The 27,446-nt window shown below is 37.8% G+C and overlaps 1 protein-coding gene across 2 annotated transcripts in view; it reads left to right on the top strand.

Annotated features, from left to right (window-relative positions):
* Positions 1–27,446, top strand: part of dscamb (Down syndrome cell adhesion molecule b) — a 188,912-nt gene that overhangs the window by 66,235 nt on the left and 95,231 nt on the right. For both annotated transcript variants that reach the window (XM_073815642.1, XM_065281876.2), the window contains exons 4-5: positions 21,300–21,446; positions 26,871–27,149. In XM_073815642.1, the coding sequence (XP_073671743.1) occupies positions 21,300–21,446; positions 26,871–27,149 (426 nt within the window). The remainder of the gene's footprint in view (positions 1–21,299; positions 21,447–26,870; positions 27,150–27,446) is intronic.

The raw sequence follows: 27,446 nt of genomic DNA, 5'->3' as shown, positions 1-27,446 counted from the left end.
GTTGGTCCTGGATCAACATTTTCATTAACCAATCAGATTGCAGGATTAGGACTAGTATGTATGTTAGATTTAGGTTTAGGATGGGGTTAGGGGCTTTTAAGAAATACTCCTCAAACTATTATTTCACACTTATTTCAGGGTTAAAAATGGTTAGGGTTTGAGTTAAGGGTATGGGGTATATTTGATTAAAACATTGAAATTTTTTATCCAGGATCACATTTTACTTTGTGAAATCACAGCAACCATATATCTTTATCATGTTTGTTGGTGTGTCGACTCCACTATTGTCTTAAATTTAGAAATTGTGTTCAAATTTTATATGCTTAATGTTAAAATGTTTCCATAATCTTTGGAGTGAACGGCCTTTAGACTGGATTTCTCAGTGTGTCATTACAAGACACTATGGGGCGGCTTCCCGGACAGGGCTTAAATCTAGTCCAGACTAAAATGCTTGTAAATGTCTAAAACCCAGTCCTTGCTAAAACTAAACCCTGTCTGGGAAACCGCCACTATGATTTTAACAAACTTTTTATCATAAATAAACAAAAAAGCAATAGCATTAGGTTATAAAAATAGACCGATTTAAAACTGTTGTTTGTAGTGTTGTTTAGGGTATTTGTGTTGACTTCTTTCCAATATCTTATTAATACATTAACTTAAATTGGCCTAACAAAAAAGTGAGTACTGCAGTCACACTTAAAGATATTTTATCATACAAAATATCAAAAACAAAACATCAAACCAAGTGTCATTTTAAATGCATCTCAAATTCAAATCAAATTTATTTCACAATTTTGCATTGTGTCAAAGCAGCTGTACACTATATAAGTATTAGTACAGGTAGTAGACACATAAGGTAAACAAAATGAAAATATAGCTGCAAGGTACAATAATAGCCCCATGCACTATAATGTAGTGGCATCGTTACATTGTGGCTTAGTGAGTAAATATCAGTGGACTATTTTTAAAGTTTGTTTTAGTCTAAAATGTGACAGCAGCACTTCCCCTCCTTCTTTTCAATGCGCTTAACTGTAAGTTAACTCCTGTCAGCATTGCATTGTGAGAGAATATTTCAAACATGGTAAAGAGCGTCACATTTCCGGCTGACCTCAGAGGTATTCAGACCAATCACAACGATTAGCTGGCCAATCATGGAAACAGCGCTTTTTTTAAATCTATGAGTTTTGTACAAAAAGTCTATTTCAGATCGGCAGAATATCTGGAGCTACCAAACGGTATGTGGAAAATAATGTGTTTTTTAACCATAAACCATGCGAACACATTGTATTATACCGAATACCCAAAATAATGTTGTTTTTAGCAATGAAATAGGTGCTCTTTAAAAGTCTGGTAAAAGTCATGCTGTCTTTTTTAGATCTAGTGATATCTTTACAGATCTTAGAAATATCTAACATATGCAGTTTCCAGATGTAATACGTTCTGCTTGAGACATAAGACAGAAGAGCAGACGAGCAGAGCAGGTCGTAGTGTAGATCTTTGCTAAGCCTGGGTTTGTTTTCCAAGATCCCGCTTAAGGAGATGGATCTCAGGGGGCAACTGAGGTCCCGTGGGATGATGTCAATTAACAGCAGAACGTGGAACCCTGATTTAGCTGTGTTTTTCATCCCTTGATTGTAATTGAATAAAAAATGGGAGCGGTTACCCAGAGGCAACTGTTGACATTGCATTTTGAGCTATGCCACTACTAAGCTATTGCAATATTTGTCTAATGTATTTATCATTGCTGAACAGAGGACCCTGTTACTAATTCATCTACTTAAAGAAGGAGTACTGTAGCGCCCGAGGGTATGAACAAATGAGAGCAGTTAGCGCAGCACACCCCTCGTCTCTTACGGTTTTCCACCCCTCCTTCTTGCATATACCCACAGCCGACTGCTCTGTTAACTTGTCACTTGTCATCGCCAAAATGGAGGGAACCATATGCCACACTGTTTGTTGGAACAGCCACCCCCAACCTCCCTGCAAGCTACTGGCGCTTCTCTGCTATCAAACAACAGAGTGTCGGTACAAAGGGAGCGATCCCACGCGCAAAGTGACTTCAATTGAGGATGAAAGCTTTGCCTGCTTCTCCCTGCCATCTGATTCCCCGATTTGCCATCGATGATCAGAGCCAGTCTCAGCGCTCATTTTTATCTCTTGCATAATGCAGGAGTGTATTTTCGCTCAAGTGATGGCGAGGGAATATCTGCCCTAGCAGGCTAACACGCTCACAGCTGTTAGCATCATAAACTACGTGACAGTCTTTGCTCAGAGAGGAAATCCCTCTGCATTGACGTCAGGAGGTGCTCGCTTACAACTGTGACCCACTGACTAAGGTCTTTCTCACGTCAACGATATTTTTCGCTAAAGGTCACTAATTTGGTGGTGTCATTGATAATACATTGTCTTTGTCAGTATAAACGGTGCTTTACATGGAGCACCATTTCTTTTTTTAAAGTTGGTTGCAATATATTAACTTGTGCATGGTAGCATAGCGTGCATGCGTAAATGCAACTTAGTTATGGTTTAATGTGTTTTAGTGCACGCGTCTATACGTTGCATTGCACATGGCTGATTTACGGGGTGTGCTTTCAACATAAGGCCACTGGAATAATCAAAGCATAACTCGATGCCTTATGTATCTTTCCCTTTCCTCTTATGGGAAGTGATTAGGACCTTACGCCATTCAGCAGAGCCTACTTACAGTTCCAGTATGTGGCAGGTTAGTGCTGCCAGAAGAGATAACGCATAAATACTGTCAGAGAGATCATCCATCGCCGATGACCGCATTTCACCTTACCATTGACAGCCTGTAATGTATGTTAATGGCACTCTAGAACATTAAGAAAGCGTTGCGCCGACGTTTGTCTGGCTGCTCAGAGTGTGTGTACACATGTACGGGAAGGCTCATAAAGCACGGCAACAAGGGCCGTCTGTGGCAGCTGCTACTTAATCTGATTACATCTCATTCAATCTGGAGAGAACTTAATGTCTGCCGGTTACGTACAGCCACAGCTGTGTGTATGTTACAGAATCTGCACCATATGGGCTGGTGTCGATCTCCACCTTTTGTGCTGATGCTAGTCAACAACTGCAGAGATTATGGTCTGATTGGCACACAGCATTAAAGGAAGTTCTTGTATCTATCTTCACGTCACTCTCATCCTAAATCTACCCTCTTTCCCACTTCTGTTTGCCTCTGAGCCCTTCTGCCCGTCTCTGCAGACTGTCGTACTGTTTGACCGTAATTAGTCTTGAAAAGGACATTTCAGTTTAAGATTTTTGATACATTTAAACAGCACTCCCTTGACCCAGCCTAGTCTCAATAAACTCTGCTGACACAAAATAGAAATATAACTACACCATGAAAATGGTAGGGCCAAGCGATAGCGTTAAATTTTAGAAAAGTGTCAAGACCACCTAAACCTAGACCAAGTGAAGACCAAGACCAGAGTTTGTTGATACCAAGACAAGACAAAACTTTAAGGGGTTTAGATTGTATACACAAATAATTGTCTATTTTATGAGGCTGGTTATAAACAATCTATCTCAACTTAGGTTTAACCCCTGAATAAATGATTACTCATTGAGCATGTGCACATAAAATTCAGAAACACCTGCTGACAGACGGGAACAGAGTTGACCCAACTATGGTTCCACCATATGGTAGACTGTCTCATTTCAGTTTGCTTAGGTGACTTCGGAGGGAGGCTGCATCCTTCAAAGAACAAATCCAAATGTTGAAGTCCACATCCTTGAAAGGATCCAGCTTTCGAATAGGGACACAGCAATAGTGTTGACACAGCGTGAAGGTCATTCACAATGTAGGGGGCGACATCTTTGTTTCACTCCCACTGCTGAGACGTCCACTCTGTCCTTCTGTTTTTCCCTAGGTTAAACCTGACCTTTTTCACTGGGTCATGAAGACATTCCTCTCTGTCATAGCCAAAAGACATCAACACAAACACACACAACATAAAACAGGTATAAGGTTTTCACATACTATACAATAGGTATATGATATAAAACTCATATGAAACTTTCTATATTTTTGCAAAAAAAATGTTTATTTCATCCTCTAAATGTGCATGTACCAGGATGTGCATTTAAGTACACGGGACTGATGGCTGAGACTGTGACATCTTTGTTGCTCCCTTCCATTGCCTTATTCGTCTGATATATACAGAATACACTTCAGTGAAAGTCACACAGCTGACACATCACACTCTCAGAGTCTGCCGCAGACAAGCTTAGCTCTTCGGTTGTCACAGTAACCGCCTCACCTCCTCTCTCCAGGCACACCTAATGAGGTGAATGCAACACGGGCGTAAGAGAGGAGAGGGGAAGTATTGGAGTGTTAGCACGAAAAGAACACGCTTTATTGAAGTCATGCCATATATGTGTTTTGTGAGCATTCTCTGGGTCTCTGTCACATATTTCCAGTGTGCGGTAAGTGTTGCTGTCAGTGAATGGTGCCTTCTTTCAAAAGCAAAAACAGGAGATGCAAAAAAGGAAGCATGTTGAGTAAGGGGAGAGAGAAATTGAGCAGAAAAGCAAGAGTGTGAGACATGGCACCTGGCGTCTTGAGGTTGTTATTCATCCAGGAACACAGAGAGCTCCTCCCTTGACTCAGGCAGCTGTGTGTTCATGTTCATGTCCTGTTTGCATGCTTTAGAGGGCTGTTCGGTGTCTTGGAGGATGGAAAACTCTCTATAAATGCTGTGGAATTTGATTGGATGATGGAAAAATATAGGAACCATTTTCTTCTTCCTTTTCAAAGATTGGTACAGTAAGCCAACATATGTTGTTGTATTTATTATAAAAATATATAACCCTAAATAAACATGGTTAGCTGCATTTTATTATTTGCACATTTTTAAAGATTGGTACACATCTGTGATTAATATTTTTGGCCAATAAGCAACCAGAGCACCATAGCAATGACCCAGCAACCACATAGCAATGCATAATGACAATGCAACACTATCTCCAAATGTGAATGCTTAAAAGAACAGTATGTAAGAAATTTTTAAAATGGCCCTGATATGTCACTAGACATTAAGGGCCCTATCTTGCACCCAGCGCAACTGACTTTGTCAGTGACGCATGTATCATTCGTATTTTGCACCGGCGCACAGCGGGTTTTTCCCTCCACCGACGCACGTTGGCAAACTAGGGAATGAACTTGCGCTCCCTGGGCGGTTCAGCGCAAAAAAGGAGGCGTGTTCCTGCGCAAACCATCCCTGATGCTATTTTGCAGTTTCAAAAAACAATTGCGCCACTGACCAGAAAAAAGTCAGTGGCGCGTTGTGCGTTGTTCATTATGCTATTTTAAAGGGGCAATAAGTAGGATTTTAAGTGTTTTATTAATCAAAATCAATGTCTTTATTCATAAATATGTCCTTGTTTGTGTCAAATGACCTCTGCCAGTGATCTGACTTTTCTTTGTAAGCTTAGAATTTCTTCTCTTTACTTACATTGAACGGGTAAGTCCAAGGAGGCATCCATATCGTTCCGCCGTATTGATAAACTATAATAGCAGAGAGGGACAAAAAGCACTTGCCCACCAACGCGTTTCCACAACGCGTTTTCATTCAGATCACGTGAACCAGCTGCAACGGACAAGGAGATCAGCGATTACATAATGGCTAGCGTAGTTGCAACACGCATTTGGAAAATGGAGGAGCTAGTAAGCACCGTTTGTTTAAATGCAAAATACAATTCCACCACTAGATGGGGGTAGATCCTACTGATTGCCCCTTTAAGGGCGCATGCTTGACCATAATGTATAGCGGGCACAACGCGCACACACTTTGCTTATCTAATCTACACAGATGCAACAGTTATTTTTGCAAATCATAAATTGTTACAATAAAAAATATTTACACATGAGATAAGGAAAAACATTGTGGTGAGCATTGTGGTAATAGTTTTTATTTATTTTGTGTGGTTGCGTTAAAAAATTATCATGCAAATAACGATTAAAATATTTTCATAAGTTTGTTGTATGGCTGTATTACGTTTATTTCATGTAACTAATAATTAAAATGTTTTCATAAGAAACCTTAATGGATGTGAACTTGATTTGTAAGTGTACTTTGGGGTTGGACTGCTTGCTTTTCTTGGCTTTCAGCGGTGAAGGTGGATGCAGCGATGTCCTCTGCTGGCGTCTATGTAGAGGCAGATCCACCTCCCGTTACACGGCGTGGCTGATTTATGCTGGCAAGCTTGGGATTCCCCCGTCTCCTGACATCATTGTAGCGCTTGCGGCGCAACGTCCTGGGGATGCCAACTGATGAGACAATTGTGGCTATTTCCTCCCACGCCTGCTTAACCGACGCTGATTTCTTCTCTGTCTTTGACTGCTCTTACAAGAACGTCACCCTCCTCGGCTGTAAAACCGCTCCTGGCGTGCGCCTGATAAATCCGTCATAACAATAGCAACCTGCCATGGAACTTGCGCACTTGCGTTTAAAGGGAATGTTGGATAGCGTTCTGATTGGTTTATTTGACGTTACGCCCAAACCACACCTACGAATAATAAACCTACTTCAGACCAACCCCTTATTGATTTGCGCCGGGCGCAAGAGTTATTTCTCCCGCCGGGAAAATAGCAACAGCACCCAAGATCCGCCCACAAAGTCACTTGCGCTTTGCGCTTCGCACTTGCGTTTCAGATCGTTAAAATAGGGCCCTAAGAAATCATTTTCATTCCAAGTACTTATATCACTGACAACAGTGGTCCGGCCAGGATATTGTCATTTAAAAAGTGGAGTTGCAGCCCTCAACTGATGTTTATGTTGTCATTTTGTGTATTGGCCACCAGTTGTGTGATTGCAGTACCAGTTTTAACCACAAGTTTTGTGATTGCAATACCAGTTATGGCCAAAATCCTACATACTGTTACTTTAATATAAACTTTTGCTAAAAGATTATATCAGGTACGTTAAGGCAACAAACCCCACAGGGGCTTAATCAACTTAAAACATCAATCTCAGATCTTGTGAGGGGTGACTATAGCTTTCCTCTCCTTGATTTAGTGTCAGCGGTTTAGGATGCGTTTAATCGATATGCATTGTCAATTACCTTAGCATTAATGAAAGGCACTTTACATGGCATTTGGCTTGTCTGCACTGCTATTACCAGTTTTCGTACAGGCAATATCTATCATGTTCTTGGCACATATTTTGGAAAAGAAGGATAGCTGATGTCTGTTTCTGATGTGATTCATCGGCTGGTCAAGGATACAGAACTGGGACCTCACGTGTTAAAAATTCCTACTTATGTATTAGGTAGGAATTATTTGTACTTAAAATTATTTTAGAAAATAAAACCACAATACCTGATTCTCGCAAGTTTGGTCTAAATTTCAGTAAGACCAATCCAATACGGTAAAGGTATTTGGAAAAATGACACAGTTCCCCTTTGAAAATAATGTACGGTATTACCCTAAGTCTAGTTTTATTCTTAGTGGGTATGTGGGCTGAGCCAGTAATATTGTGGAAAATACAACATATTGCATTTCGAGATTAATACCGCATACTGGTTGAGCATCTTTCTGCATCAGACAGACTCTCATCAGTGGCTCTCTTTAGAGTACTAATGAAGACCCCACGACAAGCAGTTCAGTGTAATCAGTCAATGGGGACAATATTTACAATCCTTGCCATCTTCTACGCTGAACACGAACCGAGACTGGGGCTTAGAACTCTCTACCGTTTTTACCCCTCTTTTCTCACCGTCAACTTAATTAGTCACATCAGACGTTAATTACACCAAGTGTAGGAAGTCGCAATCTCAAGTAGATCAAATTAAGCAGCGTGCAAAGCTTGAAGTGTCTCGTTTCTGCATGTGTGCAGACAATCTCAAATCTGCGAGGAATGTATCACGTGAGCTAACCTCCCTTTCCGCTGCTAAATAGGATTTTAATGGTGGAAATCACCCTATTAGAATTGTTAAGTGAATACGTGCTACTTGCGGTGAGAAGGAAATCGTCTTCTGGTGTGAGAAAACCTAATGCCCTGGGAATTGCTTTGTACCGTCTTTAACATACCGCAAAATATCATGCCGTTCACTAAAGGACTGCAAAGAATGTAGAGGTATGCAAAACATCTGACAGCATAAAAACATTGCCTACGAAGTCTTTCGCACAGTTTACATGACTTAATTCAAAGTTTGCAGATTTTGAACGCTAGATTGTGAAGGATGCAGTAGACCTACTTCTTTCAACCCTTTGTTATACAGAAAGTGCATTTATCTTCGTCACACATTGGGATATATGCTAAATTATAAGATTATTTATCTTCCCCCTTGATTTTATTTTAAGATGTTTAAATATGTCTCACAAAAAGTTTTTTGAATAAAGCAAACATTTCTCAAATAGAAAAAAAGGCAGGTTTGCACTGATAATAAAGCTATTGACTTTAATAAGATGCAGTGATTTGGACTGAAATACGATGTGCAACAATTTTTTTGTATAAACATTATTAACAACTATTTTGTGAATTCACCCATGTGGTGCTTTTAGCGTTGCCCCAACCCTTGTGAAACAGCAACACTGGATCTATTAGTGCAAGTTCGGACATTTGGCAAATTGGAAAGAGAGTTTTGGTAACTTTTATCAAAGCATTCAAAATCATTTTTGCACTATATTTTGCAAAATGTTTAATACAAATGCATGCATGACTCAATTGTAAAATTCTATTAGATTTACTTATCTGTAACTTTTGTGCTTAAAGAGAGTATCCTGTCTTTTTTTTGTGAAGAAAATGAACAGACAGTACAACTAGGACAACCTTGTCAATGTGCTGAAAAATATGTTGAAGAGCTATTACCTAACATTTCTTGCAATGAGTATGGTATAACCTTGTGTGCTGCAGGTCTAAGTGAACTAGCCTTTTATTTTTATAAATAAATAAATAATTAATCACAGATGTAGTTTAGTTTCGCATGAGTCACTTTGAGTGCATATTCAACATGGCATTGCTTAAAAGAGGTAATAACCTCTGATTTTTGGTGTAAAGGTCGAAGCCTCTGGTTGAGATCAGACTGCCCCTCCAGCCACACTTTATACTGCTCTTACATAATTAACTCGCAAATTATTCACTACACGTCAGTGTGTGGCAAAGAAATACATTTTCTTTCAACAAAAGTTAATTTTTAAGTCAACAAACAACTGACACAATCTTGGTCTCATTCTGTAGGATTCTTCAGCATAAGTTATTCCAAATGAAAGAAAAGTTTGAAAACATTCATTATAATATAATAACTTAATATAAAGCTTCATTTTTACATCAACACATTATTTTGACTATGTGGGCAATAAATTTGCCCCAGTCACTTTTTTGTATGGCACTTTTGCTATATAAATCCACCTTCCAAAAACAAATACATGTAACTGTCTGAATGTGTATTCATACATGATGGGAGTGGCATGTGCACGTACGTAACAATAACAATTTCAAAGAGACTAATGTATAATGTACATTAAACATAATATTAAATTATATTGTTAAAAGAGCACCTATTACATTGCTAAAACAATGTTATGTGGTGTATTTGCTGTAATACAATGTGTTTGCATGGTTTGTGGGTCAAAAACACATTATTTTCCACATACCATATATTATTGTTGCTTCTCTATGCCCCTCCTCCCTAAAACGCAATGATTTTGTACAAAGCTCATCGTTCTGAAAAGCGCAGTGTCCTCCGATTGGCCAGCTAACCAGAACGTTGTGATTGGCCTGAACACCTCTGACATCAGCCGGAAATGTGATGCTCCTTACCGTATTTAGAAGATGAGGTCCCAATGCAATACTGACAGGAGTTAATATCATCTTTACTTCTCTCTCAATACGAGTCGAAACTGATCCAGAAAATGCAAATGACCAAGCTGATCGATCAACTTTACAAGCACGTGAACAGAACATAACAGGTAGGTAAGGTAAGGATGCTAAAACATTAAAACCAGGTCTGCATTTGTAATTGTAGAAACGACAAACAACAAGCTCTACTCTGCACTGCACAAAACTCGTGTTTAAGTCATGGTTTAAATAGTCAGTAGTAAACTTGAAAACATAGGCTACTTATAAGCAGTAAGTCAGAATCAGGCAGAACTATGATAATGACTGTCATGTCAACAGGCCAAGTTGCCTACAATCCGTGTGTTTGTTGTAGTCCAAGATAATAGATTTACGTTGGAGACGATAACTCATGTCATCATTTACTTTGGGGTTTGTACCTTTTGCAGATTGTTAACATGAACTAATACACACTTACAAACCAAAAGAAATGTAAAATCGTGAATCGGATAATAGGTGTTCTTTAAATCTAATAATAAATTGATGAAATGTGTGTTCTATCATTACAGGAACTGTTAAACAATAGCCAAAAGCCATTTAGGTCACTACTTAGTAACATTAATGCAATAGTCATTACAGATACAGTATGTAACATTAAAAATAACATAACATCAAATAACATTAAAATAATTTAAAAAAAAAAATTCAGAGTTTAACTTGAGTTTTATCCTCTACATTCTGATCAAAAATCCCCTCAAAAGTGGATAACAGATTTGTTTCAGTCACATTTTACTAAATGTAGACATTCAGGTCTGGCTCCACTTTGGTATGGAAGTCCCACTTTGGTAATCCAATGAATTCCTAATGGATAATAATAGAAAAGAAATCACATTACATAGTAAAATGGATATGAATGTTGTTCCATGTTGCACTTAGAAACATGGCAAATGTCTTGGTTTTCTGACTGCGACTGACAGGAATTGGTCAGCTGAAATGGTTGATATAGCAAACAATGGCATATCTTATTCAGTTTCAAAACATGGAGATAGATAACATTGAATTAGTCTCTTATACTTTCCCTAATGGACCAAATAGACTACCAAATAGGCGTCGATCCTGTAGTTGCTCCGAGGCTCGAGCACCCACTAAAATGGCCGAGCAGTACCCACCAGATATCCTCAATTCAGTGGAATCAAAAACGCTTTTGAAATCGCAGAGCCTCTCTGATTGGTGGATCTCATGGGTTGTAATATCTACAATGCTTTGATGAATAAGCTGAATAAGAAGCGGTTCACATTACGCATTTAAAACCGCGTGGAAACGCGACTGCACCACTTTTCTTCTTCTTTGTTTGCTCCCGTAGCATCTGCCATTGCTAAGCAACCTTATCGTTGCGTGACGTTGTGCCGAGCACCCACTGACAGAAAAAGAAACCTGTGCTACCAATTGTGTTTCATTTTTGGTGTAGATATTTAACATAGCATTAATTTTCTTAAGCTTCAGTGTGGAATTACTGTATCACATTCATGAAGGACACATAAGATGCACATCTTTTCCTGTTGCTCCATTGTGAAAAGTGCTCAGTGCACACATGTGTACAAAAGTGTTTTCTCATAAGAACACACAATACATCTCCAGCGCTGACTTCAACGTTTGTTGTTGATTCTTCCGTTTGCCACCCACCTCAGTCATATGAAATGTTTGCTGTACAACCCCGAGCAATAAGTCACCATTACACACAGTAATAGATACAGCCAATATTAAACAGTAAATATTAAATATTAAAGCTGTCATTCGCAGCGTGTGTGCAACGCCCATGGGTAGAGGCTATAATCCCACGGTTTAAGTCCTGTTTGTTTTGGACCAATTCTGTCTCTAAATGGTGCTAAATTAGGTTTTGATGGCTGTGTTTAATTCATGGCACCATTGCACAAACAGAGATTGCACAGCGCGAAGCCTATGAAAGATTAAACAGAGCTAATTTTGTTTGATAAATGTATATAACTGTGCTTCTGCCACTAAGAGTTGTCCCAGTCAGCCAAGAGCAGAGCAAGGTGGTGGTGTTCAGGATAGACACAGGATTCTGGTCCAGACAGATGTTCGTCTGAGCTTTTCCATCTTCTATCTGCGCATGAGTTTGAGCTCTGCTGGGATTTGCATAAGTGCATGCAGGGGAGATATTCACTGTTAAAAAGCACAGTCACATCACACCAAGTAGCTGGAGGCAAGATTGTAATTAGATCAGCCTAAGGCAGTAAAGAATAAATGTCTTTTAAAACATAAGGCTAGAGTCATTTTCCATTTTTATACAAGAATTGAAGTAAGCCTTTGTATGACATGTTATAAATTAGTCTAAGTGGTGAAAATTGGTTAACAGAATGTCTGATCATCTCATCTCAACAACATGCAAGGTGGGAAATGAGCTGCCGGCCTTAAGGGGATAGTTCTCTCAAAAATGTGAATTATGTCATCATTTACCCACCTTAATGTTGTTCTATACCTGTATAAGGTTTTTATAAATGATTATGAGCAGGGTGCAATATGTAAAAATTCAGAGGGGGGGATGTTTTATTTTAATATTTTATTATATCGATTATTCAGTGTATTTAGCTATTTCTTGGAACTGTTGAAATAAAATAAGTACAGAAATGTAACCAGTCCTGCTTGCACCGGTCCTGACTGAGATTTTAACCATTCTGGTTTGGCATGAGAGTAAGGACGCCCTGACAAGGATGCTAAAGGCTTGGACATCTGTTATTAGAGCACAGGTTTACTTTTACTGCACAGCTCTCACTGACTAGCTGGCTTCAGTTACAAAAACATAATAAAACAGTTACGGAATCTGAACTTTCCATGCCAGAATGCACTCCTTCTTTATGCTTTGCACCAGACATGCAAAAACACATAATCATAATATTTAATAGAAAAAATGCAATGCACAATGTACTCTCAATATAACAATATTAAAACTATATATGCCTACTTAAAGAAGATGTCAGATGAAGAAAATAGTCTGTTTGATGATGGATTTCTGACCTCTTTTTTGCTTTCCTGTGTCATCCCAATTAATGCCAATAGTTTCTGCTGTCTTATCCTTAATGCTTATATTTATTATTATTATTATTATTATTATTATTTTGACTGTTTTCACTCTGAAATAGACTATTGGTGCTTGGGACATTTAGAAAATCCGGGCATATATTACAAAAAGGATCATGACAGAAGCGCTGTCACCTATTGTCACAGGAGCGGAAGGCCTGACAGTGCTACCCAGTCTCACAAAATTATGTACTTTTATGTAAAATTATGTTTTTGATTCTTTTTCGTGATACTGTCACAAACTTCCCCGTTTTTTCTTGATCGTATCACGAATTTCTGTTTATGCGTCATTGTCACGTTTTGGTTACTCAACTGCTTTTTCCTATTTTTAAATGATTTTTGCTTCAGTTTAAGGTTAGATTTGGTGTTTGCATTAGAATGTCACTTTAAGAATTGGTTTATACTATTTTTTCAGATTAATTTTTGTAAATGTTTAAATTTTAAACCATTGTCGCCTGGCGTTAGGGTTAAAGTTAGGTTTGGGTACATTTTATGTAAATCTAACCCTAAACCGAAGCGAAAATGGTAAGAAAATATGAAAAACAGTTGAGTAACCAATACGTGACAATGACAAATAAACAGAAATTCGTGATACAATCACGAAAAAACACGGATTTTTGTGACAGTATCATGAAAAAGAATAAAAAATTATGGGACTATAGTTATGTATTTTTGTGTGATTGGTCTGGACAGTAATATCATTCCTGATGTTACAGTTTGCACTATTGCATTTCTACTTATGAAATAATTTTTATTTTAGGCTGTGTTTATATGATGACTATTAATCATGAGGGGGTTGGGGGTTAAATTGTGTCTCCACCCAGGAATAAAAAATAATTCATCAGAGGCAAGGATATAAATACCAGAGGGGGGATAATTCCCCCCGTCCCCCCAGCAAATCGCACCCTGATGGTAAGCAGGGAGCTGACGTACCCACTGAATTTAATAGTAGGAAAAACAAAAACTGTACCATGGAATCCAGTGGGTACCGTCAGCTGTGTGCTTAAAATGTTACAACATTGTGTTATGTTTTGTATACCTGTGAAGGTACAAAACAGAACCTTAGGAAACCAACACAGTGACTGAAAGCTACAGAAAAGGTCGACAGTGTAGTCTCTTGTGACAGGATAATGTTTGGGGTCTGGATCTGGACTCATGCTCTTGCGCTTGCCTGGTTGTGGGCACATGGCCCCTGATGTCTTCCTGCCGGTACCATGTGCTTTGTGTAGCTGTGTTTTGTGTCTTGTCTCATGATTTGCCCCCTCCCTCTTGTTTCTTTGTTAATTATTCCATTATCATTTAATACCCTCATTTATTTATTTTTTGTGGTTTTGCTAATTTTTGTTTTACCCTCTCATAGTTTAGTTTTGGTTTCTAGTCCTGTCAGCTGTGCCTGGACTCCTCGGTTTTTGGCCTTGTTTCTCTGTTGTTGTATTCTTGTTAATAAAGACAATTTTTGTTAAAGCCCGCTGTTGGTGCTTGGATTCTCTTTGTTCAAACCTGACAAAATATTACATCATCTTTCACTGAGGGATGTTGATGAGACCTGGATTTAAAGAGCTGTGGTTCTGGCCTTATGAGCAATGCTAGCATGCACAGCTATCACAAAGAGATCACCGTATGTCTTGTCTGTGCTTTTACATCAACTCGATTCAGATTTGGTGAGGTAATGGCATAGAAATGAACACAGATTGCACATAATTGATCCTTCTGGTGGTAATTAAGCACTAACAAGCTAGATTTCAGAGGAAGTACACATTGCCAAGATAACGTCTCAATAAAACATGATACTGACTGAAGATATTGTGTGTGTGTGTGTGTCTAAGGTTTAGATTGACAGAAGAAAGAACAAACGTATGTTGTGGGGAACGGCTGGAGTATTCACGCTGTTTTATGCAAGAGATTCAGGGACTGCGGACAGTTTCGAAGTCTTTCATCGTGAACAACATGCTCTAGGGGGTGTTGGGCATTGTGAATTTTATGTGAAGTATTTCAAAGGCCTTGCACAGCAGAGGGTGATACTTGCCAATTTCAATGGTCATGCTGTTCGGAATAGTATGGTATAGCGAGTAATTATATGTTTTTCAATCTTAGCACATGGGTTTCTCTCCTGCATTATTTCTCTTTTCAATTTTGTAATATTAATTCAATTTAGTAAAAATAATCAATAGAATTATTTCAGATTTTCTATGATTGTGCTTTAAATTTTAAAATGTGTATATTTAGCAGATTTTTATTCATAATTATTTGTTTAAAATTTTTAATATTTACAGCCACCCCGTGACCTTGCAGAGGAAAAACAGGTTTTGAAATCTATTTTCATTTAATGATCATTTTAATAATTAATCACAATGATCTCACAGCATTTTTAACATATTTAAAATTCAAATAAATAAAGACAAATAATAATACCCCACCCCTAATCCTCCCCTAAACCCAATGCTACAGGGGCAATAGCACATCGCACAAAAACATACTAATGTGGTCTTACTTTTTTTACGAATAAGGCATCTAGTAAAATATGTACAATTACCACGAGACTGTGTTGTAATTGATTCAGTTGTTTATATACTGTACTAGCTGTACTGTAATAAACTGTTTATGCATAGCTTAAATATCAGTGTAATCTGAGTAAGTGAAATCTCAAATGAAAGCGCTCCAATCAAACATCGCTATTGCATATGCGTTTGTGAGATGTCAAGACGGAAATGTCAGTGCATTAAGAATCACAGAGCTAAAGTGTTGAATATTCATAGAAAATGCCATGTGGAAATGAGCGATAAAGAGGTCTGGGGTTCTGCCAAAGCAAACGGATGAGAGAAAAAAGACCAATGGGTGCTCTGTATTAACAGCGGTGGTTTAATGGTGCGAATCTAACGTAGGCCAATTAAAAGGCAGGCAGAGAGCACGGGGGTGGGCCTCCATTCATTTGAGAGGAAATTGAGGTTGAAATTAGGCATTGTGCGACCACGTGGCCTGTGCAAAGCATGGACCAAATAGCAGCTTTCACCAGCTTTTGGCCTACTAAGAGTGAAAGATATCACAGGGAGCAGAGAAATGTAGTAGAATTTGGCAACATTCATAACATATTACTTGTTTTTGACTAGGCCTGTCATCATTATTACATAATTGCGAATATTTACTGTTGGAGCACCTTTTTTATTTTAGGCAAATATGTATAAATGCATTGAAATGATTGTTTTAGGTCTCACCTTCCAGTGCAGAATGGCATTATGTGAGCGCTCCAAATGATCTCAGGCTGTCTCAGTAAGCCATACAACATGAAGAAAGCTAACGTTATGATATTGTTTTTATAAGACATTTACGTAGACAGTAAAATTCATATCAAGAAGATATGAATTGGTCCTGTGGGATTGAAATTGCTGCTTCAAGGCAATGCAAATATGGCCGCCCAGTAGGGAGAGTTTCTTTAATGGGACTTTGGCATTACCAAGAATAATTTTGCCTAAAGGGACTATACAGGTGCTTAGCCTGCAAGACAGCTCACCACAGGCCTGTCACCAAGATGACACAACGTGCCCCCCTTCACTACGAGACCCACCACCTTTATCTATAATAATAGTAAGTAAACTTTTGTATGTACAGACATACATATTTTTATATCTGGTATGCATTGTTTTTATTATTGTGCTGTGGGTGGAATTGTAGAATTATGTTTACAAAGCTTATAGGCATAAGGCAAATGGGTTTTGGTTTAGCTGTAGGCTGGACAATCATGTGGTTTGGTGTTATGTTGTTATATGGATCTTTGTCTATTTTACATTCATTTTATTATTGTGGTTTTTTTGTGAATTCCTGTCTTTATAGATCATTAAAAGTGTGCCCTCCCCATCCTGTATAATCTGGTGACGGCCCTGGCTCGCCAGGTTTTGGAATTAAGCAACTATAATGTTTTAGGCCCAGGGGAAAGCTGCATTTCCACAGCTGTTTATCTGCAAAGTGACCTTTGGTTAATGTCACACATCATCTACAATAATATCACTCCACGACTATATGCCATGACGCAGGAATCTGTTTTGTTTTGGTCGTTGCAGACCCTGTTTCATCTTATGAAAATCTAATGTTTTGCTTATGATAATTATCAAGTGTTGAAAAGGAAAGGAGGGCTAATCTTCTGGAAAGTGGTTGGAAAGGAGACATTGCTTAATGATACAACAGAATAGGATGGCAAAGTTAAGCTTGCTTAAGTCTACATATAAAATTAAGTCAGTTTTCGCCATCTTTTTAAGATTTTATAATATAGACATCAATAAATGTCGAAAACGTCAGCGTATAGTACCTCTAGTCATTCAAAAAGCTAGTCAAATCTATCTAAAGCCATACTCTTGTATCTATTCCCATGCATGCAGAATCTGTAAATGTAACATGAGCTTTAAATTTTGCACTTTCTCTGCCAACTGCCAAAGTCGAGAGCAGACTTTTATGAGTTACTTTAGCTTACCTCTGTTTGTTTTTTTTTTAACTTCCAGTTTTTCAATAAAAATGTTCTCACCTCAACTTAGACAAATTAATACATACCTATATTTTTTCAATTCGTAAACCTAATCTTTGTACAGTGCATTGTGAATGTGTTAGCATTTAGCCTAGCACCATTCATTTCTCAGGATCTAAACAGGGATGAATTTAGAAGCCACCAAACACTTCCATGTTTTCCCTATTGAAAGACTGTTACATGAGTAGTTACATGAGTAAGTACACTGTAAAAAATGATGTGTTAATTTTTTACACGTTGTGTGGCTCATTTAACGTGTTATTTCATGTTAAAAAAAATTAAGGGCAACACAAGTTGTGTTAAAAACTGTGATGGGAGTAACAGGTTACAAAGTAATTCCGTTAATGTAATTTCACTACTTTTAGCGGTAATGAGCATGTAACGAAGTATTTTTAGAAGTATCAAGTAACGCAGTTACAATTACTGAAATTTAAATGAGTTCATAACTTGCGTTACTCTATTTTGTGAAAAATGAACACTTGCAGACAAGACATGTCTGATATAATGTTGCAGGACCGTGGTGGGCGGCACAATGAATAATAACACAGAAGGTGTGTTAGTTTAGCAACAACACATTTCATTACAGATTTGATTCTATTATTCTATTCTATACATGATATACAACCTCAATGCTGTAAGGCAGTAATTCACAAGTGGTTTCTAAATCAATGAAACATTTTTCCTGTGTATAGTAATAAAACAAGTAATATCTAATTACTATTTATTTTATTATCATTAAAAAAATAGTGAAATATAGGGGCCCATGCACAGTATCTGTGCATAGGGCCCACAATCCTGTGTTACGCCCCTCCGCAACAAAATGTCCTTTTTTTCTCTTTGCGTGTTTAAGAGGACCCGGTTAACTAATTGAACTCATTTGATATAAATGTGTTAATTGCTCTAGTTAAGCAAGCGCCGTAATTGGGTCATGATTGCTGTTTCTCTCCTTTTGAGCGTGCACACTTCCACCAATAACATCAATGAAAACATCATAAGAGCTATATTTTCTGAATTTTGATGTTTTTATTGAAATTTGTAAATAAGGTTATACAAACTATTCCAATGTATTTTTCATCTTTTTTCAAGGTTTATTTTTTCCTGACACACTACAAGCAGCCACATTGAAAATGGTTTTAGAGGAAGGTCAAGTTCACCCTTTGAACATCTTGACATATTCTGGCCATAAGACTTTCTTTTAAACCTTTTTTTTTTAAAAATCTACCTTTACTACTTTATAAAGGTAGATTACCGGAAGACTTACAGTGAGGAAAGAATGTGTTAGATTTACTGTACAAATACCAGTAGGCTACCCTAGCAGAAAAGGAAAATTAAAGTGGTGCCAATAATTCATTACATTTTACAGAAATATCACCAACATAAACAATGTTTCTTCTGCTGAGAAATAGTGCACAATAACACCACGACACATTAATTAATAAAGTCCAAAGGGTTACATTTCTGGAGTAATTCATGCACAGAGAATACAGTTTTAGGTTTTCTCAACATGTATGATTATTTTATATGGCACATCATACACAATGTATTTAACCTTTTAAAATATAAATTACCAATTTCCATGGTTTGCAACAATATTAATAATTTATTGAGGAAATATGAGAGCCTCCCTGTTTGGTTGAATGACATAGGCACAAACGCAACTCACACAGAGTTATGAAACACACAGAAAAATGTTTGAAGATGTAGGCATGCGCATGGCACCAAGGTTCATAAGCATAGTTGTTGTTCATTTATATACGCAGGATGTCTTGGATGTTTTTCAGTGGCATTCCTGACCAATATTGGACATGGTTGTGAATGGTAAAGGTTACTGTGTTCTGTGTTGATGCACTACTGGGGCTGCACTGTAATTGAATTATTCATGCTAAGAATTGGAGAGGGGCATTGGATAAAGAGCAAAGAGCCATGAGTGAAGACGAATGAGATGATGAGAGAGAAAAAATGGTTAAACCAATTGTGGTTAATGCAAATGCCATTTTTCTCTGTTTCTTTGGTACATTTCCTTGTTTCAGATTAAGCATGGTTTATTTTTAACCCAACAGTTGTGTTTGTCCAACATTTTTCAGAGTGTGAGAATGTTATTTGTTTTTTTCTTTATAGATCACTTTGAAAGTAAAATATGTCCAGGATGTGTTTATGACAACTCAAAACGGCTATGAATCACATGCATAGTCATTTAATGTCCTTGTGACACTTCAGTGCTTATGATATATTACGACCATGAGTGCTGTGTGGCATGAGGATGTGGTGAGCTGGTTAAGAAATCCAAGTTTAAACAGGAACTCTGACCTTAATCATCCCAGATTAATGCTCTCATCCCTTGAGGAACAGGCAGTCTGGGGCCTGGATTTAGCATTGATTAGCTAGGAACATGTTGCCCGACCTTGTGTCACCCGTGTGAAGCATCAGCACAAGACATCAGTTATCATGTTATTAGATGGTCAACTAAGACAATCTTCTTTTGAGGTTCACTATTTGATAAGTGTCGACTTGCAAAAAGATTCCAATATCCGTGAAGCGCTCCATATGTTTTGTGTTTTGTCCCCCTGATGTAAAGTCATGAGTGTGAATCATAGTCTCTTATTATGAAATAAGTGCACCATTCTAAAAAAAAGAGTGCACGGTGCCAATTATTTTGTAAAATGTTTCCTAAAGCCAGTTCCAACATAATCTCATGGCAGTTTGTATGTTTTTGTACGATTTGCTTTTGCCCCTGTGATGTTGGGTTAGGGGTGGGGTTTCATTATTTTCATGGGTTTTTTTTCTTCTAATAATGGAACACTTTTGTACGATTCACTTCAAACAAATTCATACAAATTAGCCAACTCTTAAAATACGTATGAACATGCCGGGAATTTCATTACTAATCAAGATTTGTCCTATAAATCGTCCGAATTAAAATGGTCTTCCTATTCCAAGCCATTTCTTATTTGGACGATTTATGAGATGAATCTCATTTAGGAAATGAGATTAATAATACAAAAGTATAAAATATTCTTCTGAGAGATACTTTATAGGTACATTATTGACCCCACTCGATGAATTAAGTTAAGATGAAACAGTGTTATAAAACACACAGTGCACACAGTACAATTGATAATAGACTTTAATACTGTATAAACAGTATAGACAGGGTACAGACTATACACAAGAAACAAATATACATATTAAACACAAATGTACAATTAACAGATGTAGGTGTAACCCTGTACAATGTTGGTGTTCTCCAAGTTACCTAAAACATTATTGTTAATGTAACAACAGCGTGCATTGTCTATTTGCATTGCCGGTAGCAGGTCTCTCACGACTGCATGTAAACTAGGTACTATAACCCCCTCCAGGGTATCAAATTCTGGACTCTCATGTCTAACTAGGTCAATTCTTGCAAAACCTGCAGACGTTGTCTCTCTCTCTCTCTCTCTCTCTCTCTTTCCTTTTTCTGACTGCCTATCTCTCTCTTTTCTCAGCCTTTTGCATCACAATCATTTCTGTTCATTTATACAGACTCAGTTTACTGTAAGCAATATAATCTTAAAAATAATAAATGAATGAGACTGTAAGAACTTATCATCATAATTGTAACGTTGAAACGCTTTTTCTGTTTTGAGCTTGGGGCGGCTGACTGAGTGATAGGCTCAGTTGCAAAGCAGTCACGTCCAATAGTTCAATACTTTGTTCCCTCGGGTCTGCCAGAGCTGACTTCAAAGAGACATCACATGTGCATTCTCTCATCTGACGAAAGAAATAAATGTTTTACATACATCTGTATTTTTTTTTTGGAATTTACTAGTATGGAAAATGGTACCGGAGTTAATTGTGGATAGAAAATAACTCTCATTTTTGTTTCGTTTTATGTGTCTCTTTCCCAGGATCAAGATATCTCATTACATCCACGGGGGCCTTGTATATTCTGGATGTGCAGTCAGAGGATGCGGTGAATATTTATCGCTGTACCACGCGGCATCGATACACAGGGGAGACCAGACAGAGCAACAGTGCCCGACTACTTTTATCAGGTAAGGAACCTTTACATTGATGTCCTCACTCATAAATCAGTGGATAGTTGCAGGCAGGGCCAGATTAACACTTTGTTATACCCTGGGCAACAATATTCAAGGGCCCCATCATCACGACCCCAGGATCACCATAATGAGATCATATACAGAATATATTACTGTATTATACAGTACATATACTCAATACTTCAAATTCTAACTGTCATCAGGTGTATTTTGATTAAAAATATGTAAATGCTCATACAAATGCACTACTATGTCCCCTATCAAAGACATTCACTCACATATGATGCTATGAAAACTAAACACATCAGCATCTGTATAATCTCCGGGCTGTAAACGTAAGCTGGCGGTGTAGAAAAGTCCTGGCTGACTTAGCTGAGTTGCCCTCGACGTTGACGGAAGCTCACTTAACAGAACTTTTTAATTAATACACATTTAAGAGGACCATGGATAAACTCTAATTTGAATAGTCATTGATATAAAAAACTTATTTTTTGCATATACAAGCATTGTCTAAAAATGAAAATAGGCTTTTACTTAATTATTATTACAAAACCATCATATAGCATAATATTAGACACCCAAACCATAGTGAAGAAAATGATCTTTAATTTGCAAGTCTGAACTGAACATCAACGCAGACATGATTTTCCTCACAGAAGTTTAAGATCACATAGGCTACATCTTGAACGTAGATATATAAATGAACACAGGGAAGGGAAGTTTGACACTGTGAAGCACAAGCAAACATGCTGGAAGGCAGCTAAAAAACATCAGGACTTAAACACCGGCTTATTTTATTTTATTGGAGCCTTACCTCCAGATAATGGATTGATGATTTAGATGTTGTTTACTCACATGTGCGTTGTACTCTCCGGATTTTATGTTGTGCACTTCTCGTTCATTTCTCCACATGGTCTGTGTCTGTTTGTTTACAATGTCATGTGAGCAGCTACACTGTCTGTCTGCAGGTTCGACTTCATTTGGCGCTAAGCAGACCTCTTGGTGATGTCAAAGTACCGCGAGAGCGATTCAAAGCAGATTTCTCCATGTGATAACTGGAATCGCTCTCGCGCTACTAGCTGTCACTCTCCCATGGGTTCTCTGCTCCCCAGTCACTTTCGCGCCGCTATAGTTATTTGATTTCATACGACGATCGGATCGCGCAGATACCTGCGTATCACGTAGACTACACCACTGTTTATACTTTACATTTTCTGCGTTTCTGATGACATTTTCCTTTTTTAATTTCCGCTTCGCGCTCCCACTTAACTTCTCCGTGTCTCGTTTTTTTCTGTTGTACCAACGCCTTGCGTCACGTAATGCTCTGCGAAACTTTGACCCACCTCATGCGGACTGACCAATGAGGAGAGGGTCTTAACCTGAGGCCCTCTCTTCATTGGTCAGTCCGCATGAGACTCAACCGCTCTCAACTCACGTTAGGCAGCGCAGCGTCTCTCTTTGCAGCGCATTGAGCGTAAAGCCCGTGTTGACAGTTTGTTTAATATAAAGCAGCCAGCGGGAGATTACCAGATACAGTATTTTGCTCGTGCCCTTGCTGCCCTGGGCCCTTTGGAGGTCTTGGGCCCCTGGGCAATTGCCCAGTTGCCCGTATGGTTAATCCGGCCCTGGTTGCAGGACTGCAGAATTTTATTAAAATCATATTGTTATATTATCATTGTTAACTTTATGATGTTCATTTAAATACAAAATCATTAAACAATATGGAATGAGTGACCATACCATATTGTAAGTATACTGTAGATACAGGACATTGTTACGCAAAATAAATGATTTAATTTTTTCTAAATTATTTGACACATTTCCGAAAAACCTTTCAAATGCAGATCTATAAATGCTTTCCTATGTAGATATTTAGTTGTGTGTGTGTTTTTTTTTTTTTTTAGAAATATACACAATTCCAGTACATAAACATTATGTACTGTCATTCCTTCCAGTGTGTTTACACTATATCCTTAAAAAAATTACAAGAAGGTCAATGTTAGATGTCTCTTTAGCTGATGGAGCATTGCATTAGCAGTTAAAAAGTCCCTGGATCCCAGAGAACACTTGTGCAGATAGTTTTCAGCTTAAATCCACCATATTTCCCTTTTGGATAAAATCTTTTTTTATTATTATTGTACAGTCAGCTCCATAAATATTGGAACAGAGGCACATTTTGTGTTATTTTAGCTTTTTACCAACATTTATTCCAGTTGCAGTTATATTATAATGTGGCCATATATAGTATTGGCCTCAAAATGCACACTCTCAGCTTTACTTAGATGGTCACAACCAGATTGGATGAAAGGTTTAGGAATTACATTCATATGTAACTTCACCTTTTTGAAGAGGCCAAGAAGTAAACCTAAAAGCTATTTTTTTGGACAGGAATTGTCTATTTATTAAATATTTTTCTCATAAATATGGGATGTGAAAGGTCTGGAGTAGATTTTAAGTGTGGCATCTACATTTGGAAGCTGTGGCTCTGAACCCACAACTTCCCTTAAGAAAATTAACCATGGTTTTATTGTGGTAAAAGTGTTGTAACCATGTTTTTTTTGTGTATTGATTACTACGAGCAAAACCATGGTTTTACACTAACCATGGTTTTTGAAAAACATGGTTGTCAAAACCATGGTAATTTTGTGGTTACCATGGTTTTACTACAGTAACCATGTTTTTTTTTTTTTAAAAGTAGTAAAACACACTGGTGAGCTCAGCAACAAAGATATCCTGGACGTCCATATAAGATAACAATGGTGGATGATCGCATTATCCTCTCTTACAATGTGCCAATATTCATTATATAACTGTAACTGGAATAAATATTGGTATAAACAGTCAAAATAACACAAAATGTGCATCTGTTCCAATATTTATGGAGCTGAAAGTGACAAGCTTGTCAAATGTGACCTCTGTATTCAACCTATCCCATTGAGTAGTGAACACACACACACGCACGTGTGCGCGCGCACACACACACACAGCAGGGGGCAGCTATCACAGCACCCAGGGAGCAATTAGGGTAAGGTGCCTTGCTCAAGGGTACCACAGTCACAACCCACCGGCTGTGATATTCAAACCAGTAACTCTTGAGTTACAAGCCCCACTCTCCTCTAGGCTACAACTACCACCAGCTGATTGTAAATGCAGAGATACTATTCACTTGTTCAGTGTTTTGCAGTTATTTACTCATGCTATAGGTGATCAGGGGCCAGATTCACAAAACATTCTTAAGAAGAAAAATCTTCTTAACTGCCATTTTTACCTTAAATTCAAGTTTAGAATATTTTGTATTCTCAAAAAAGCTTCTTAAGAAAGTTCTTATTTTTTTTCATTAGGTATGTTCTTAAGAAGAATTCCAATTCTCGAAAAAAAACTGTCTTAAATAACATCTTAAAGTTAGGATAACCTTACAGTTGTCTTAAATCTTAAAATGTAAGATGTCTTATAAGTTAATTTGATTGTGACATGTTGTATTGTGTAGTCTGAAATTGCAATTTAATCAGTTTACTTCACATAGATAGTTTAAAGAAAAATGTCACATTCATATAATGGCTTACTCAGTAATATGTCATAAAACACAAATAAGTATTACTGATAATATTAGCAAATATTTAACTTCCACCATAATACATTCATTGTGAAATGACTTAACAGCTAAAAGTCGCTCTAAACGGGAGGGGGACCGGTAATCACTTCGTCATGCAAGTCGAGCCCTCCGAAACCCTGGGCACCCTCTGCATCCGTCTCTTGATGCATGAGCACGGGAGATTAAGATGCGGGCATGGAGAGTGAAGCAGGCACACCCAGAGTGCTCAACCCACATGACGGACCGATTGGGACATTAGGGAATGATATTTTCTCACTGCACCGCCTTAATACAAGCCTCTGTTACAACCGCGAAATAACATCTTTTATGGTCTTAATGCATCACTCGTTTGTATCGCGTTAATGATCGCAAGGTAGTGAAAAGATTAATGGATAAGTGTATTGTTATCTCATTAGCAGGGTAGCATAATTCATTTCAAAGCTTGTCATTTTATTCTTAAGACAAAAATGTAACATGTTCTTAAGAAAAAAATTTAGAACTTCTTAAGAAATGTTTGAGAATTGTACTTAGGAACATTCTTACGAACTTCTTATAATTTATCTTAAGAACTTTCTTACTTTTTGTCTTAAGAATGTTTTCATGAATCCGGCCCTTGATGTTTAGCATCACTGGTCATGGGAGGTTTCAACAACACAAACTTCATCAAGAGATATTGCTAAGAGTTTTATTGCTACGTTGCTGTATGTTAACATAAACAAGCAATTCTAGCATTATGGATGTGATATTTCAGTCATTTATTTTGTCAGAAAAAAATCTAAAATCCAAAGTCCTTGACAAAAATGCAATTATCTCAGCTAGGGATGCATATCAATTAATCGCGATTAATCTATAGCAGAATAAAAGTTTTTGTTTACATCATATATGTGTGTGAACTGTGTATAATAATTATGTATATATAAATATGCACACATGCATGTATAATTTTAAGAAAAAAAAATATTTATATATTAAGTATTTATATTTATATATAATATAAATTATACATAAATATACAAATGTATATACACATGTAAACATTGCTTAAATATATACATGCATGTGTGTGCATTTAACTATACAAAGTTATTATATACAGTACACACACATATATGATGTAAACAAAAACTTTTATTCTGCTAACGATTAATCGCGATTAATTGATATGCATCCCTAATCTCAGCTTTTGCTCAAAATGTGGTATTTTTGATAACATGATGTTGTCATACTCAAAATTCTAGTCAGAATTTGAGTCTGATACCGCTTCATTGGGCTGTGACTATTGGGGCGTGATTCACCGAACCAGGACAAAAATTGCATCTGCACTCTATTGGATAGACCTACAACCAATCAGAGCAACGGAGTGTGTGAATATGTTAAGCGACGCTTACTTGTTGTCAATTGAACTCAACTGCATGCACGCTGGAAGGAGTAGTTTTAAAAATAACGTTATGGTTGGTCAGCAGATGCTAGCTACAGTAACAGTCAATAGGAGCCTCCTAGTAATGAGCGGTCAAGCAATTTACTCTCCATCACCGTATAAAGGCCGCCCTAACAATTTGTTTGGTCGGAACAGTTTTTGTTCGAGCATAGTAGCGCCACAATGGAGAAACTCCAGACTGAACTTCCCGTCATCAAATGTTATGGGCAGGGCTAAATCCGGCTGGCACCCAGGCTTTATTTTTGAAGAACCCTTATTTCTGGAAGACATTGAACTTTGGTGAAAATGCCGGTGCTAACTGGCAACTTAAAAAAACGCTGGTGGGGAAGAGTTAAAAGCAACACCAGTTATGAATAAAACTCTGACCACTTTTCTCATTCTCTTTCAGAACCTGTGGACTCTGCACCAGTAATTCTGGATGGATTTGAACGGAGGGAGGTTATGGTGGGTCATCGGGTGGATCTCCCTTGTAAAGCATCCGGTCACCCCCCACCCAGGTACCGCTGGCTGAGGGACAACAGCCCCTTAGAATCTGACAGTCGCTACCATCAGAGTGTGTTAGGTCTTCTTATCGAGGCCACACGACCCAGTGATGCAGGCAGTTATGTGTGTGAGGTGTGGAACAGCTTCGGGAATGCCAAAGTAGTCGGACGATTGGTGGTCAAACGTAAGTTCATGTTTACATTTAATTTGTGTTGCTAATGTCAGTCAAGGTTTTTTGTATCATTTTATTTTGATGGTCCCCTTTACCATTCTGTTGACTATAAGAAACATTGTACCATCACGTCAACTGTTGTTGCTACCCAGGCTAAATTGGAATTATGTACCCCTGCCTATATTTCTGCATAACCTGAAATCCATTGCTCCAGATACATACAGTACTGTATCGCTGCATCCTTTTATTGAAGTGTCCACTAGAAGCACTGGAGGAACTTATTTTTCCCTATTTTGTTGTGGGATCATT

The sequence above is a fragment of the Paramisgurnus dabryanus genome, chromosome 8, assembly GCF_030506205.2.
Source record: "Paramisgurnus dabryanus chromosome 8, PD_genome_1.1, whole genome shotgun sequence".
NCBI lineage: Eukaryota > Metazoa > Chordata > Actinopteri > Cypriniformes > Cobitidae > Paramisgurnus > Paramisgurnus dabryanus.
Note: the sequence above shows the minus strand (reverse complement) of the source record. Positions and strands in the feature narration are given on the sequence as shown.